The 14023-nt window shown below is 40.8% G+C and overlaps 1 protein-coding gene across 2 annotated transcripts in view; it reads right to left on the bottom strand.

Moving 5' to 3' along the window:
• Positions 1 to 14023, bottom strand: part of SYCP2L (synaptonemal complex protein 2 like) — a 106446-nt gene that overhangs the window by 78765 nt on the left and 13658 nt on the right. For both annotated transcript variants that reach the window (XM_030817288.1, XM_030817287.1), the window contains 8 exons: positions 11594 to 11679; positions 11393 to 11481; positions 8336 to 8370; positions 6701 to 6843; positions 4208 to 4260; positions 3533 to 3578; positions 1623 to 1715; positions 1461 to 1521 (listed from right to left, as the gene is read on the bottom strand). In XM_030817288.1, coding sequence (XP_030673148.1) covers positions 1461 to 1521; positions 1623 to 1715; positions 3533 to 3578; positions 4208 to 4260; positions 6701 to 6843; positions 8336 to 8370; positions 11393 to 11481; positions 11594 to 11679 — 606 coding nt within the window. The remainder of the gene's footprint in view (positions 1 to 1460; positions 1522 to 1622; positions 1716 to 3532; positions 3579 to 4207; positions 4261 to 6700; positions 6844 to 8335; positions 8371 to 11392; positions 11482 to 11593; positions 11680 to 14023) is intronic.

Below are 14023 nucleotides of genomic sequence, written 5' to 3'. Positions count from 1 at the left end.
ACTGAACAGAATAGAGAACCCAGAAATAAACCCAAATACACACAGCCAACTGATCTTTGACAAAGCAAACAAAAACATAAAGTAGGGAAAGGATATCCTTTCAACAAATGGTGCTGGGATAATTAGCAAGCCACATGTAGGAGAATGAAACTGGATCCTCATCCCTCTTCTTATACAAAAATCAACTCAAGATGGATGAAGGACTTAAATCTAAGACCTGAAACTATAAAAATTCTAGAAGATAGGCCTGGCACGGTGGCTCACACATGTAATCCCAGTGCTTTGGGAGGCCAAGGTGGACGGATCACCAGAGATCAGGAGTTCAAGATCAGCCTGACCAACAGGGAGAAACCCCATCTCTCTTAAAAATACAAAAAATTAGCCAGGCATGGTGGTGCATGCCTGTAATCCCAGCAACCCAGGAGGCCAAGGCAGAAGAATTGCTTGAACCCGGGAGGCAAAGTTTGTGGTGAGCCAAGATCGCGCCATTGCACTCCAGCCTGGGCAACAAGAGCAAAACTCCACTTCAAAAAAAAAAAAAACAAAATTCTGGAAGATAACATTGGAAAAACCCTTCTAGACATTGGCTTAGGCAAGGATTTCATGACCAAAAAACCAAAAGCAAATGCAATAAAAACAAAGATAAATAGCTGGGACTTAATTAAACTAAAGATCTTTTGCATGGCAAAAGGAGCAGTCAGCAGAGTAAACAGACAACCCACAGAGTGGGAGAAAACCTTCACAATCTATACATCTGACAAAGGACTAATATCCAGAATTTACAACGAACTCAAACAATTCAGCAAGAAAAAAAAAAATCCCAAACAAAAGTGGGCTAAGGACATGAATAGACAATTCTCAAAAGAAGATATACAAATGGACAGAAAACATGAAAAAATGCTCAGCATCACTAATGATCGGGGAATGCAAATCAAAATCTCTGATCTGCAAAGCCCTTGATCCTAACCACTAGTTACAAGAGAGCCTGGCAATCCATCTCCATGGAGGGGGCAGGCACCTTCATTTCCTGACAGCCATGTCCCTTCTTGCTAGATGTCTTCCTTACTAAGCACAGTTTACTATCTGATTTTCTAGGTTTATCAAGAGAGGAACCTAGGATGACATGTTCTCCTCTCCCCATCAGACTCTTTCAAACCAAAGCAGCACTTTGGGGAAAAGCATTGTTAATTGATTGCTGGATCATATGGTAGTTCTACTTTTAATTTTGTGACGATCAATAAACATTTTTAAAATGAAAAAACTAGACAAATAATTTAATCCCAAGGTCACAAAGCACAGAAGTCACAAACCTGTGACAGCGCACCTTCTATCATACCATACAGCCTTCCTACCTCAAGTCATGGTCAAAATATGCCCTAGAATTAAATAAATACACACTGCAAATACAACAGAAATAATATTTGGAACTGGACATGGGTTGTTTAAATGTATCATATTACCTGTTATGCTGAAATTCATCACCGCTTCCTTCGGAAGTGTCACTGAGTCCCATAGAGTATTCTTGGGAAAATAAATAAGTGAAATTCATGAGTGCAAAACACATACTTACATAAAAATGATCTCTAAAGGCTTAGTTCTAACCAAGAATTGAACATCATTACCTCAGCATTGCCTATATAAAAAGTGACACTCTGACTTCCTAGGTTAAAGTCGATCCAAAATTTATCTAATTTTTCATCTGCTGGTTTTCTCATCTGTTAAGAGATCATTTCAGCATGAATTATACACATAAAAATCATGCTACAGGGTCAGATAAACATTATTCCCCTGAAAATAGAATTTGTGCTTTTCCTGGAACAGCATTATCCTAGCATTATAGGGCCTCTCTTTATTGACTGACTCTTTTGTGCAAAACAAAAGGATCTCAATTTTATAGAACTCAGCCATTTCCTCCTCACCCCTCCAAAAATCCCACTATCCTTAGCATAGTTAATAGATATTTAAATGTGTCACATGATTCTATCCACACAATTTTTTTTCTAATGAAAATCACGGAGAAAACAGTTCTATGTTGAATCAGTAACAAGCCACACTGCATATGGATGGAAATTTCTAGAGAAGAAGATACTGTAACCAAACATGAGTGATTTGCCATCTATCTTCCAACCATTAGAGTAGAGCTAAGACTTGAAGACTTTGAATTTCCTTCATTTTAATTATTCTAAAATAAATAGATGCTTATAGTTAAAACAGGGGAAGAAAGATTCTAACAGTATGGTGTTTATAGAAACAGTAAACATCTTCTCTGCCCCTCAGCTTTTCGTAAGTACCTTTCCACAGGCACCATTAACAATGCCTTTGTTTCCTCCCAGATGTTTTCTAGACATATATCAACAAGTATACTCGGGAGGCTGAGGCAGGAGAATGGTGTGAACCCAGGAGGCGGAGCTTGCAGTGATCCAAGATCACGTGATGGCACTCCAGCCTGGGTGACAGAGCAAGACTCTGTCTCAAAAAAAAAAAAAAAAAAAAAAAGTATATAGAAAGCTTTTATTCCCCAACAACAGATAAAACACTAGACTTACTATTCTACAATCCAATTCTCCAATAAGTTGTATTTCTTGGACATCTTTCCTTTGTATCATACATGTCTACCTTTTAATAGCTACAGAGGTGAATGAGGGCTTTCACCCACAATACGTGTTCCTGGAAGCCAATGTAAGGGTCAGGGTAAGGGCCCTGATGGAAGTGAATGGAAATTTGGATGTCATAGAAAGAAGGAAAACCAAACAGAGAGCAGAATCTTCAGACAACCAGAGGGAAAATACACAGAATTGAGACACAGGAATCAGCCTACCAGACTCAGTTCTAGAGAGAAGGAATGTGTAGTGCAGCCATGAGTTGAAAGTTTAGCTCAGAGAGGCCAAGAAGGGGACTCTGAACCCAAAACAAAGAAACGATGAATGAGGACATTCTGAAGACAGGGTCCAGGACACTCAAACAAAGTCAAGCTTCCAAGACCTCTAAATATTTTAGCCTGAAACTGAGATGCTGTAGGTTGGGGCCCTTTTATATGAAGGACCTTGTTCCTCTAGAAACCAAATGGGGGGTGGGGAAGAAACTGGTCAACCTTGGACTATAAAGTGCAAGGTAGAATGAGAGAGAGAGAAAGGACAGTGGCCCCAATTGTTGAGAATAAGAGGACGGGGCATAAACTGGAAGGAAAGAAGCAAGGAAATCATCCTTTTTACCCCAGTCTAGGCATGAATTATGTTACCCATGAATAGGGTAAAATGAGGCAAGCTTCCTATAACTGTCCTCATGTACACAGTACAGACCCTAAAATTCCTTTTTCCAGTAGTAACAGTAGAGCCCTTAAACTTACTGGTAATGCATTCTGGTTAGGGTATGGTACGATTGGTTTGGGAACTGAGGTCATTAGGAGATGTTGGCATCCTTTTTTAAAAAGCCCTTTTGAGTTACGAGAGCAAAAGTTTGATCTAACCACATAAACCTAACTCCTGGTTTCACTGCACACCACCCTCAGGACCTCCAAGAGAGACGAACATACCTCATGCTCATCAGCAAAAGCAGCAATACATGGAAATGAATACACCCTGCAAAATACCTCACAATTAAAAAAATAAAATATGAATGAACCTTAAACACATCTACAGACGTTCCGCAACAAGCACTTATAACTAGAGTATGCCATTAAGTCTCCTCGTACAGAGTATGATAGGGGGTTTCAAGCCTGCAAATGGAGACCTACTATGGGTCTCTATAGATTTCAAATCTCCATCTGGCAGTCAGTAAGCCAGGTTTACTAGTACTATATCTCAACCCAGTTACTCAGCCAGATTCCCAAACAAAAGGAGTGAATTTAGCAAATATTGTCTGACCAAGGACTTAACTGTTCATGATACAACTACTTCCAGCAACCTCAAGTCAGGAAATTGTTCTTCATAAAGTCTATGAACTCTTTAAAGAATGTATTATTTTAAAATACCCCAAGTCACAAATATAATAAAACTGATAGAAGTAATTTTTAAACACACTCCAACAAGCCACTAGGCAGAAAGGGTCCGATCTTCTCAGGTTTCTACTCAATGGACAACTCAGTATACTCTGTAAATGATGTACCCAATGTTCTCTCCTAAAATGAAACAGACCCTAAACTGTTCTTTCAAAATGTTAGACATTTTCAGAATACAACTAGTCAATAATGCTCAGAGACACAACTTACCTTCTTTGGTCACCGAGTCTGTTGTTTAGGTGATTGAGAAAACGTCTACTGTCCTTCAAAGCAAATGACATAAACTCTTTTATTACGAAAAAAAATCAGGATGTCTTAGTTAATACTACCTTAGCATACAGAGGCCAGTGTTTGCTTCTAAATGACCAGGATGCAGTAACATCAATGAGGCTTTACAAGGATTTGTTATTATATGTTAACAATACTTCATGCCACAAAGAGGAGGCTCCAGGATCATGTTTCTAGAAGGAACCTTTGCTCCCTGCAGCCATTAGATTTTCAGCTGAGGAATACTTTGGTCTCCAAAAGTTAAATGCCTGGTTATGTTTCACTGGGTCAGAAGCGTAAGCAAGATAAATACATTTTACTGATGACCTAGGTTACAATATTTGACCAATCCATTGGGCATCCACCTCCCTAACACCTGCACAGCACAAACCAACCACAAACCTATACAATTTATCAACTTTGGGTTGATCTGGGTGTATTATCTGCTGCCAACTTTCCTTTTTGGGAGAGTTCTCTATCTCACTGTCTTCTCCTAGCATATGTTCTAAGAACAAAGACTATTATTAGAGTTCTCCTAACCAACAGCTCTCAGAAGAAATTTGTTGCCCCCCAACATTCTAAAAACAAAGAGACACAGATCCAAGTTTTTGTTCCCTTTTGTTAGCAAGGATTGACTGTTTTGGTCAACACTCCTTATGCTCCTGATCTGCCATTCAGCAGTAAATAGACATCAGCAGTGTACGCCTTTCATGTAAAAAAGCAATTCGGGCTGGGTGCGGTGGCCCTCGCCTATAATCCCGGCACTTTGGGAGGCCGAGGCAGGCAGATCACCTGAGGTTGGGAGTTGGAGACCAGCCTGACCAACATGGAGAAACCCCGTCTCTACTAAAAATACAAAATTAGCCGGGAGTGGTGGCACATGCCTGTAATCCCAGCTACTCAGGAGGATAAAACAGGAGAATTGCTTGAACCTAGGAGGCGGGGGTTGCGGTGAGCCAAGATCGCGCCACTGCACTCCAGCCTGAGCAACAAGAGCGAAACTCTGTCTCGAAAAAAAAAAAAAAATTCAATTGAGCAGTTGATAGCTCTGGGGAAGGAAATGATTTTGGAAACAAGATAATTACATTTCTCTATTTTCATCAAATTTTCCTGCAAATGAGAAATGACAAACAGCAGAAAGGAAATTAACATGTGAGTGCCCACAACAGCCCTGGACCTTTCAGTTTCTCTCATTAAGTTCTCAAGACTTTGAGGTGGGCTTTAGTCCCATTTTACAGATGAGGTCACTCAGGCTAAATGCATACATCCCATAAATTGGAGAGGTGGGGCTCAAACTCTAGGTTCGACCCAGTTTGGGATAGCCCCAAAGCTCATGGTCTTTCCACTGAGATTATACTGAATCCTGGCTAAATAATTACTTTATGCAGTATATGACAGTAGGCTCAGAGTCTGAAGAAATACAAAGGTCCATATTTAATAAAAATCTTGATTATATGGGAATTTTGACCAGAAAGGTTTTGTCAACATGAGTACTGTTATTAAGAATTTTACCTTTTCCTACAAGAGTCTAACCCTCATTTGAAAACTTTTTAAGAGAAGAGGGAAAATGTTTTAGCTATTTTAAGATGAAGGTGAATACACAACAAAGCCATAAGCTATTTTTATGCGGCATGAGGACACAATCACAGGAAGCCCAGGCTGCAGAGAAGACACTAAAAAGTATTATTTCTCCAAATTGTACAGGCCGGATGGCTCAGAACACAACCACCCCATAATACTCCTCTGCCAGGCCATGTCCATTTCAGCTTCCTGCCATCACAGCAGCTGCCTTCTGCAAGGCAAAAATGCTCTGATTTCTTCTTCAATTCTCCTACCATTCAAGGTTCATTGAAAATTGCTCACCCTTCCGAGACTTTTTTTTTAACTGGATCCATCAAATTCACCTAGTTCTGTCTCCTATAAAGAAGTCCTAGATGGACATGGTGGCTCATGCCTATAATTCCAGCACTTTGGGAGGCCAAGGTGGGCAGATCACCTGAGGTCAGGAGTTCGAGATAAGACTGGTCAACATGGCTAAACCTGGTCTCTACTAAAAATAAAAAATTAGCCAGGTGTGGTGGCAGGTGCCTGTAATCCCAGCTACTTGGGATGCTGAGGCAGGAGAATCACTTGAACCCAGGAGGCAGAGGTTGCAGCGAGCTGAGATTGCACCACTATACTCCAGCCTGGGCAACAGAGTGAGACTCTGTCTAAAAAAAAAAAAAAAAAAAAATCTATCTGTATCCCTATATCTAGCTCACAAATATTCTGTTCATATTGCCTTCAAGTTGTTTCTCCTAAGTGAGAAACAAGTTTAAGAATGGCAGTGTAATCACACTTAAGCAAAAAAATCCTCCTGTAAGCCCAATGCAAAGTTCTCAGAGGATGCTTAATAAATATTGGCTAATAAGAAATTCGCATGGCCAGAAATCTCACCGTCTCAAATTCTCGATCCTTAATTTCTTTGAAAGCTTCAGCAATGACTTCATCATCAAACCATTTATGGACAAGTTCATCCCTTGATTTTTTAATCGTCAGTCTACACAGCGCTTCAGAAATAGCAACCTGCTGGTCATAATCTAGAGATTAAAAACACAGTAGACACAGATAATTCTGGGCACAAAGCAAAAGAAAAAATGAGTTCCAGAGTTAGCACTTGCTCTAAGAAACCCCATCTGAGAAGCCTAGCATTGTGTCATAAAAAGTTACCACAGCAAGATGCATCCTGGAGTAATTACAATCATTTAAATTGTTTTTTTTTTTTTTTCACTCTGTCGCCCTGGAGTGCAGTGGTGGCTGGACTGCAGTGGCCAAATCTCGACTCACTGCAATCTTCGCCTCCTGGGTTCAAGTGATTCTCCTGCCTCAGCCTCCCAAGAAGCTGGGATTACAAGCATGTGTCATCATGCCTGGCTAATCTTTGTGTTTTAAGTAGAGATAAGGTTTTGCCATGTTGGCCAGGCTGGTCTTGAACTTCTGGGTTCAAGCAATCTGCCCACCTTGGCCTCCCAAAGTGCCAGGATTGTAGGCATGAGCCACCATGCCTAGCCAAAATCATTTAAATTCAGTATTTAAGAAATACAATAAAAATCTAAACAAGAGGTTGGCATATAACAATTTTTAAGTAAGTAATATTTATGGGTGTTATATTTTAGATACATTAAAATACTCATCCAATGCAAATCATCAAACAGCCTTAAAAATGTTTCTACTGGCCAGGCATGGTGGCTCATGCCTGTAATCCCAGCACTTTGGCAGGCCGAGGCAGGTGGATCACCTGAGGTCAGGAGGTCGAGACCAGCCTGGCCAACGTGGTGAAACCCCGTCTCTACTAAAAACACAAAAATTAGCCAGGCGTGGTGTTGCATGCCTGTAATCCCAGCTACTTGGGAGGCTGAGGCAGGAGAATCGCTTGAACACAGGAGGCAGAGGTTGCAGTGAGCCGAGATCACGCCATCGCACTCCAGCCTGGGCAACAAGAGCAAAACTCCATCAAAAAAGAAAAAAAAAGTTTCTACTACAAAATAAAATCCCAAAATAACTTGTAGTATTTCACAGCAAATAAACTAAAACTACATATCGCAACATGTTTAAATTTCAAACAATTCTAAGGGTAAAAAGGGAGTCACAGCCCAAGGAATGGCATTTATAGAATGCTTTTAAAATCTGCAAAATGGTAATGCATGTTGTTTAGGGATCTACAGAGTAAAAGTAGAAAAATGTGCTTGGAACGAAAAACAAATCTGAGTCAAGGAGAGGGAAATGGGATGAGGAACATGGACACAGGGGACTTTATCCGTGACACTGTTTTTTTTTCTTTAAAAATATACTTGAAGCTAATGTGGTAAAATGCTAAATTTTGACAAAGCTGGCTGGTGAGTAAATGAGTATTCACGAATTATACTTTACAGTTTTCAGCATGCTAAAATCTCTCAAAATAAATTCAAAATAAAACCCTAATTCCTATCTTCAATTTAACCATAATTTATTCCCCACAGTCCCAAGATGCTCATAAAATCCCCAGTGTCCAATATTTAATATTCTAATACTGAAAATTCTAAAATTTCTTACCACCCACAGTCAAGAGTGTCCTTGCAAGGTCTTTCCTGAAACATTTAGATAAATCACATTTAACTGAAGTGAACATCAAGAGGTAAAACTTTACTATACTGGCATTAAACTTTAAAACCAAAATATATGTTTCTGAAACTATTTCAAATTCAGCATCAGAATTTCCTTAATGTCAACACATATTTATGGGAAAACCTTCTCAAGTTTATATATTAATGACCTAGATGTTGTTTTTTAAGATGCTAGAACTACCATATACACTCTGAGGTTCTGTTTTCCCTCTTGTAAAGTGAATTCAATGTGATGATCTCTAAGGGTTCATCAAATTAATTCTGGAGTTTTATAATCACTGCACCAACCTGTGAGGGCATATGTCCTTTTACACAGTATGATGCCTGCAGGAAATGATATGACAGTGATTCTTTCCTATGAGCTGCTTGATCTCATTTTAAAAACTAATTTAGGCTGGGCGCAGTGGCTCATGCCTGTAATCCCAGCACTTTGGGAGGCTGAGATGGGCGGATCACCTGAGGTTGGGAGTTCGAGACCAGCCTGACCAACGTGGAGAAATCCCATCTCTACTAAAAACACAAAACTAGTCAGGTGTGGTGGCACATGCCTGCATTCACAGCTACTCGGGAGGCTGAGGCAGGAGAATCGCTTGAACCCGGGAGGCAGAGGTTGCAGTGTGCCGAGAGCGCGCCATTGCACTCCAGCCTAGGCAATAAGAGTGAAACTCCGACAAAAAAAAAAAAAAAATGATAATAATAATAATTTAGAGATGTAATAGGATTAAGTTATTACATTATTGTAACTAATGCAGACTCTTGAATTGTATATTCACTCAGAATTTCAAATAAATGCTAACAAGTGTGAGTCGATCTTTTTTTTTTTCTTTTTTTTTGAGATCAAGTCTGGCTCTGTCACCCAGGCTGGAGTGCAGTGGCACGATCTCAACTCACTGCAACCTCTGCCTCCCAGGGTCAAGCAATTCTCCTGCCTCAGCCTCCCAAGTAGCTGGGATTACAGGTGCCCGCCATACCCAGCTAATGTTTTGTATTTTTAGTAGAGACGGGGCTTCACCATGTTGGTCAGGCTGCTCTCAAACTCCTGACCTCAAGTGATCCACCCACCTCAGCCTCCCAAAGTGCTGGGATTACAGGTGTAAGCCACCATGCCTGGCTGAGTAGATCTTTTAATACCTGAAATAACGTCCATTTTAAAGAACAGATTTGTTGAGAAACCTTGTGATAGTTCAGTCTCTTGTAAGAAGCAGCTCGACTTGTTACTATTAAATAGAAACCAGGAAACGGTACCACTGAGCAAAATTAATTCTGCTTAATTTTATACTTGCAGGTTTTACCTTGAAGTCCAGAACATTCCAGACTTTCTAGAACACACAGACAATAAGGTAGTGTGTTCAAAGATTAGTTTGAAAACTTAGGAGAAAACATGAGATCAGCTGCTCTCCAAATCTAAATACACCACTAAGAGTAGTGATTTCACTAACGTATTAAATAAAAATTTGTTTAGGAAAAATTCTGTGTAAAAACTATATCTTGCAAAGACTAAATGGACAAACATGATGGCAGTGAGTTTCATGCTCACAAATCACCCATTTCAGGCCCTACACTGTGGCCACACATCACATAAACAATGAGCCACAGTGATGTCCTCCGTGCTGGCTGATTGTTAGCGCAGTCACAGGTTCACGTTCCAACTTCAAAACATGGTGCTGGTTTTGCTGTTTCTATGGTCACACATTACAACCTTACCTCCAAATCTCATGTTCCAAGAATTATGCAACAGTGACTTTGGGTCACCCCCAAACAAAAAATCCACCACTTGAAAAGCAATCAAAATTCCATGCCCCATTAGTGTAGCTACTGGAAACCTTGGGGCACATCCTCTTTAGCAGATAATGTGCTAATCGCTTTACATGGATTGCTTGATTTAACCTTTACAATAACTCTATCAAGTAGGTATTACTTTGACTCCATTTTACAGGCAAACAAACTGAGGTATGATGAAGTTAGAGCTGTGCTCATAGACAACTGGCAAAAGTGGCAAAACTAGGATTTGAAGCCACGCAGGCTCTACGGTCTGTACTCTTAACATTCTCCCAAGAGTCACTAATTTAGTTCACATTCACAATGAAAAAATATAGCCTGAGAAGACATTTTGCCTCACAACGTTGATGCAAAAAGAAAAAAAAATACTTCATAATTATTAAAAAGGAAAAATCTAGGAATGTCTTTTTTTTATTTTTATTTTTTTTGAGACAGAGTCTCACTCTATCACCCACGCTGGAGTGCAGTGGTGCAATCTCAGCTCACTGCAACCTCCACCTCCCGGGTTCAAGCAATTCTCCTGCCTCAGCCTCCTGAATAGCTGGGACTATAGGTGTGTGCCACCATGCCCAGGTAATTTTTTGTATTTTTAGTAGAAATGGGTTTTTTTTATTATTATTATTTTGAGACGGAGTCTTGCTCTGTCGTCCTCAGGCTGGAGCGCAGGTGCGATCTCGGCCCACTGCAAGCTCCGCCTCCCAGGTTCATGCCATTCTGCCTCAGCCTCCCGAGTAGCTGGGACTACAGGGGCCCGCCACCACACCCGGCTAATTTTTTTGTATTTTTAGTGGAGACAGGGTTTCACTGTGTTAGCTAGGATGGTCTCGATCTCCTGACCTCGTGATCCGCCCACCTTGGCCTCCCAAAGTGCTGGGATTACAGGCGTGAGCCACCGCGCCCAGCCGAGATGGGGTTTCACTGTGTTAGCCAGGATGGTCTCCATCTCCTGACCTCGTGATCCGCCTGCCTCGGCCTCCCAAAGTGTTGAGATTACAGGCGTGAGCCACCGCGCCCGGCCGCAATGTCTTCTTTTTACCTCAGCCCCTCTTTATCACCAAGCCTAGTGCCTGACACATAATAGGTGCACAAAGCATTTACCGAAGAGAGAACAGACATAATCAGGTCTAAGCAGAACACAGACTGAAGTCATACAATCATGAGAAATTTTACCCTTACCACAGCACATAACTTACACAAAGTCACTTACATAAGATGACACATGCCTTCTGACAAAGGAAATTTTTTTCTCTCTTCCCGAGGGACACCGTGCAAAATGCAGTTAAAAGTCTTCAAGCCCTTTTTGGAATTGAGAAGACATTCATGGAGAAGAAACAAAACAGAGACCTATGTACAATCTTCTCTAAGGTTTCTGGAGCCACTGTTATCTGTTTTGTTACTTGGAACTCACCTCCTGTTGAAGCAAATGATTTACAGTCTTTTCTGTCACCAGGAATCCTAAGCTAAGTAGGAAAGAATCCAACATCTGAATTTTCCCTGAAAGTATAATTTCAAAGAATCAAATTTATGTTTGAAAGAGTAAGAAAATGACTCCTACACATGGTCAGAGCTTTTCACTGAGGATGTCTTTCTAGCTTTTCTACAATATAATTCACTTTGCAGGCTGTGCCCCTTACAATCCTGTTGCATTGTCTTCTGGTATTAAGGGTTGGAAGCATGTGCACACATGCATACACACGTTTATTTTACATGGTTCTCGGTGACTTATTTTGAAACCAAATCTTACTTTAGCTCAGGAAAATCAATTCTTTGATACTTTTATTACAGCAGACTTTCTCAAGTTTGGCAATATTGGTATTTCAAGCCAGGTAATTAATTCTTCTTCTAAGAAGAACTTGAGAACTGCTATCAAAATGCAGGGGAAAAAATGAGTGAGGAAAAGATGCATATGCAGATAAAAACAAAGATGCGACAGATAATCTTACAAAGAGGGAATAGAAAGTATCTATAATGGACTTTTTGGTGACCTCCCCACCATCCTTCCCCACTCCTCTGTTATGGAGCAGTTGTGCTATTTGAGTGAGACTGATCAGTTCCAGGGGTAAATCCGGACTGGCTTAAACTAGGCAGAGGTGGCTCATTTATCTTTTCGTAGTGACTGGTTCATTGGGACGGCAGGGCACCCAATCAGAGCAAAGCTAAGGCTTTCGTTTGCTGGTTGAGGACAATGAAACTTTCTCCCCCAGATGTGAACCAGGAAGCACAAAGTTCTGGTTGCAACCAACAGGGGAAACCACCTTGAAAGCAAAGACTAGACTCTGAGAAAGGCAGAACTGAAAGGGCTGCAGAGAAATGGAGCGCAGCCACTCTATTTCCAAACTGCCCGCCTCTGGACTTTTCAGTCCCTTGAGCCAGTAAGTTGTCCTTATCATTTAAGCCTATTTGAACTAGATATTCTGTTAAATACACCCAAAGCACTCTACCTCAGTAGTTGTTGACTAGAGATGATTTTGCCCCACGGGGGACACTTAGCAATGTCTGGAAATGTTTTTGGTTGTCATGACGTGGGGATGGATGCTGTTGGCATCTAGAGGGTAGAGGCCAAGGATGCCGCCAAACACCCTCTGATGCACAGGATAGCACCCACGACAAAGAATTACCCAGTTCAAAATATCTATATTGCCAAAATGGAGAAACTCCGCTGCAATAAAAGTATCAAAGAACAAATTTTCCTGAGCCAAAGTAAGATTTGGATTCAAAATAAGTCACCAAGAACCATGTAAAATAAATGTGCTTTCAACCCTTAATATCAGAAGATAATGCAACAGGATTGTAAGGGGCACAGACTGCAAAGTGAGAGTAATATCGTATAAAAGCCAGAAAGACATCTTCAAATGATGAAAAGCTCTGACCATGTCCCTCCCACAGCCTAATACTCTTATATTTCTTTAACACATTAAACTTGTTGTCATATACAAAGAAGAAGAAATAAGGTACCATCATTTTTTGATGTTAGTAATTAAATTAAGGGTAACTACCAGTAAAATAAAAGTAGGACATAAGCCATTCAAATCACTAGGGAGGGATAAACTGTGAAAGAAAGTCATAATCCATATAGCAGAACACGAACAAAAGAATCATAAAAATAAATAAGACATAAGTTTCAGAACAAAAAGGAAGGACTAATTGTGTCAATTGCAGAAGGAAGTGGGAAAACATTCAGTGAAAACATCTTTCTACTTCAGAGAGAAGGATTAGACATTAGCTCTGCAGAGCCTGGGCATAAAACTCGCACAAGACAACTGTCAAAGGCCACATGTGAAAACCCGTCACTTCAGAGAGGCCAGTCCCACTAAGGTGACCAGAGTGGGCTCCAAGTACAAATTGCCATTACTATAGATGGGACTGTGTCCCCCCGAAAATTTGTATGTTGGAGCCTCAACCCTCAATGTGATGGTATTTGAGATGCAGCCTTTGGTAAGGGAAGTTCAGATAAAGGTCACGAGTGTGGGATCCTCATGATGGGATGCGTGCCCTTATAAGAGCTCTGGCTCAGTCCAGGCGCGATGGCTCATGCCTGTAATCCCAGCACTTTGGGAGCCTGAGGTGAGTGGATCACCTGGGGTCAGGAGTTCAAGAGCAGCCTGGCCAAAATAGTGAAACCCCATCTCTACTAAAAATACAAAAATTAGCCAGGCATGGTGGCACACGCTTGTAATGCCAGCTACTCAGGAGGCTGAGGCAGGAGAATTGCTTGAACCCAGGAGGCAGAGGTTGCAGTGAGCTGAGAACGTGCCACTGCACTCCAGTATGAGCCAACAGTGTGAGACTCTGTCTCAAAAAAAAAAAAGAAAAAGAGAGAGAGAAGAAAAAGAAAGAG

This window comes from Nomascus leucogenys, chromosome 8 (assembly GCF_006542625.1).
Source record: "Nomascus leucogenys isolate Asia chromosome 8, Asia_NLE_v1, whole genome shotgun sequence".
NCBI lineage: Eukaryota > Metazoa > Chordata > Mammalia > Primates > Hylobatidae > Nomascus > Nomascus leucogenys.
The sequence above is the reverse complement of the archived record's forward strand: the minus strand, read 5'-3'. Positions and strand labels throughout refer to the sequence as shown.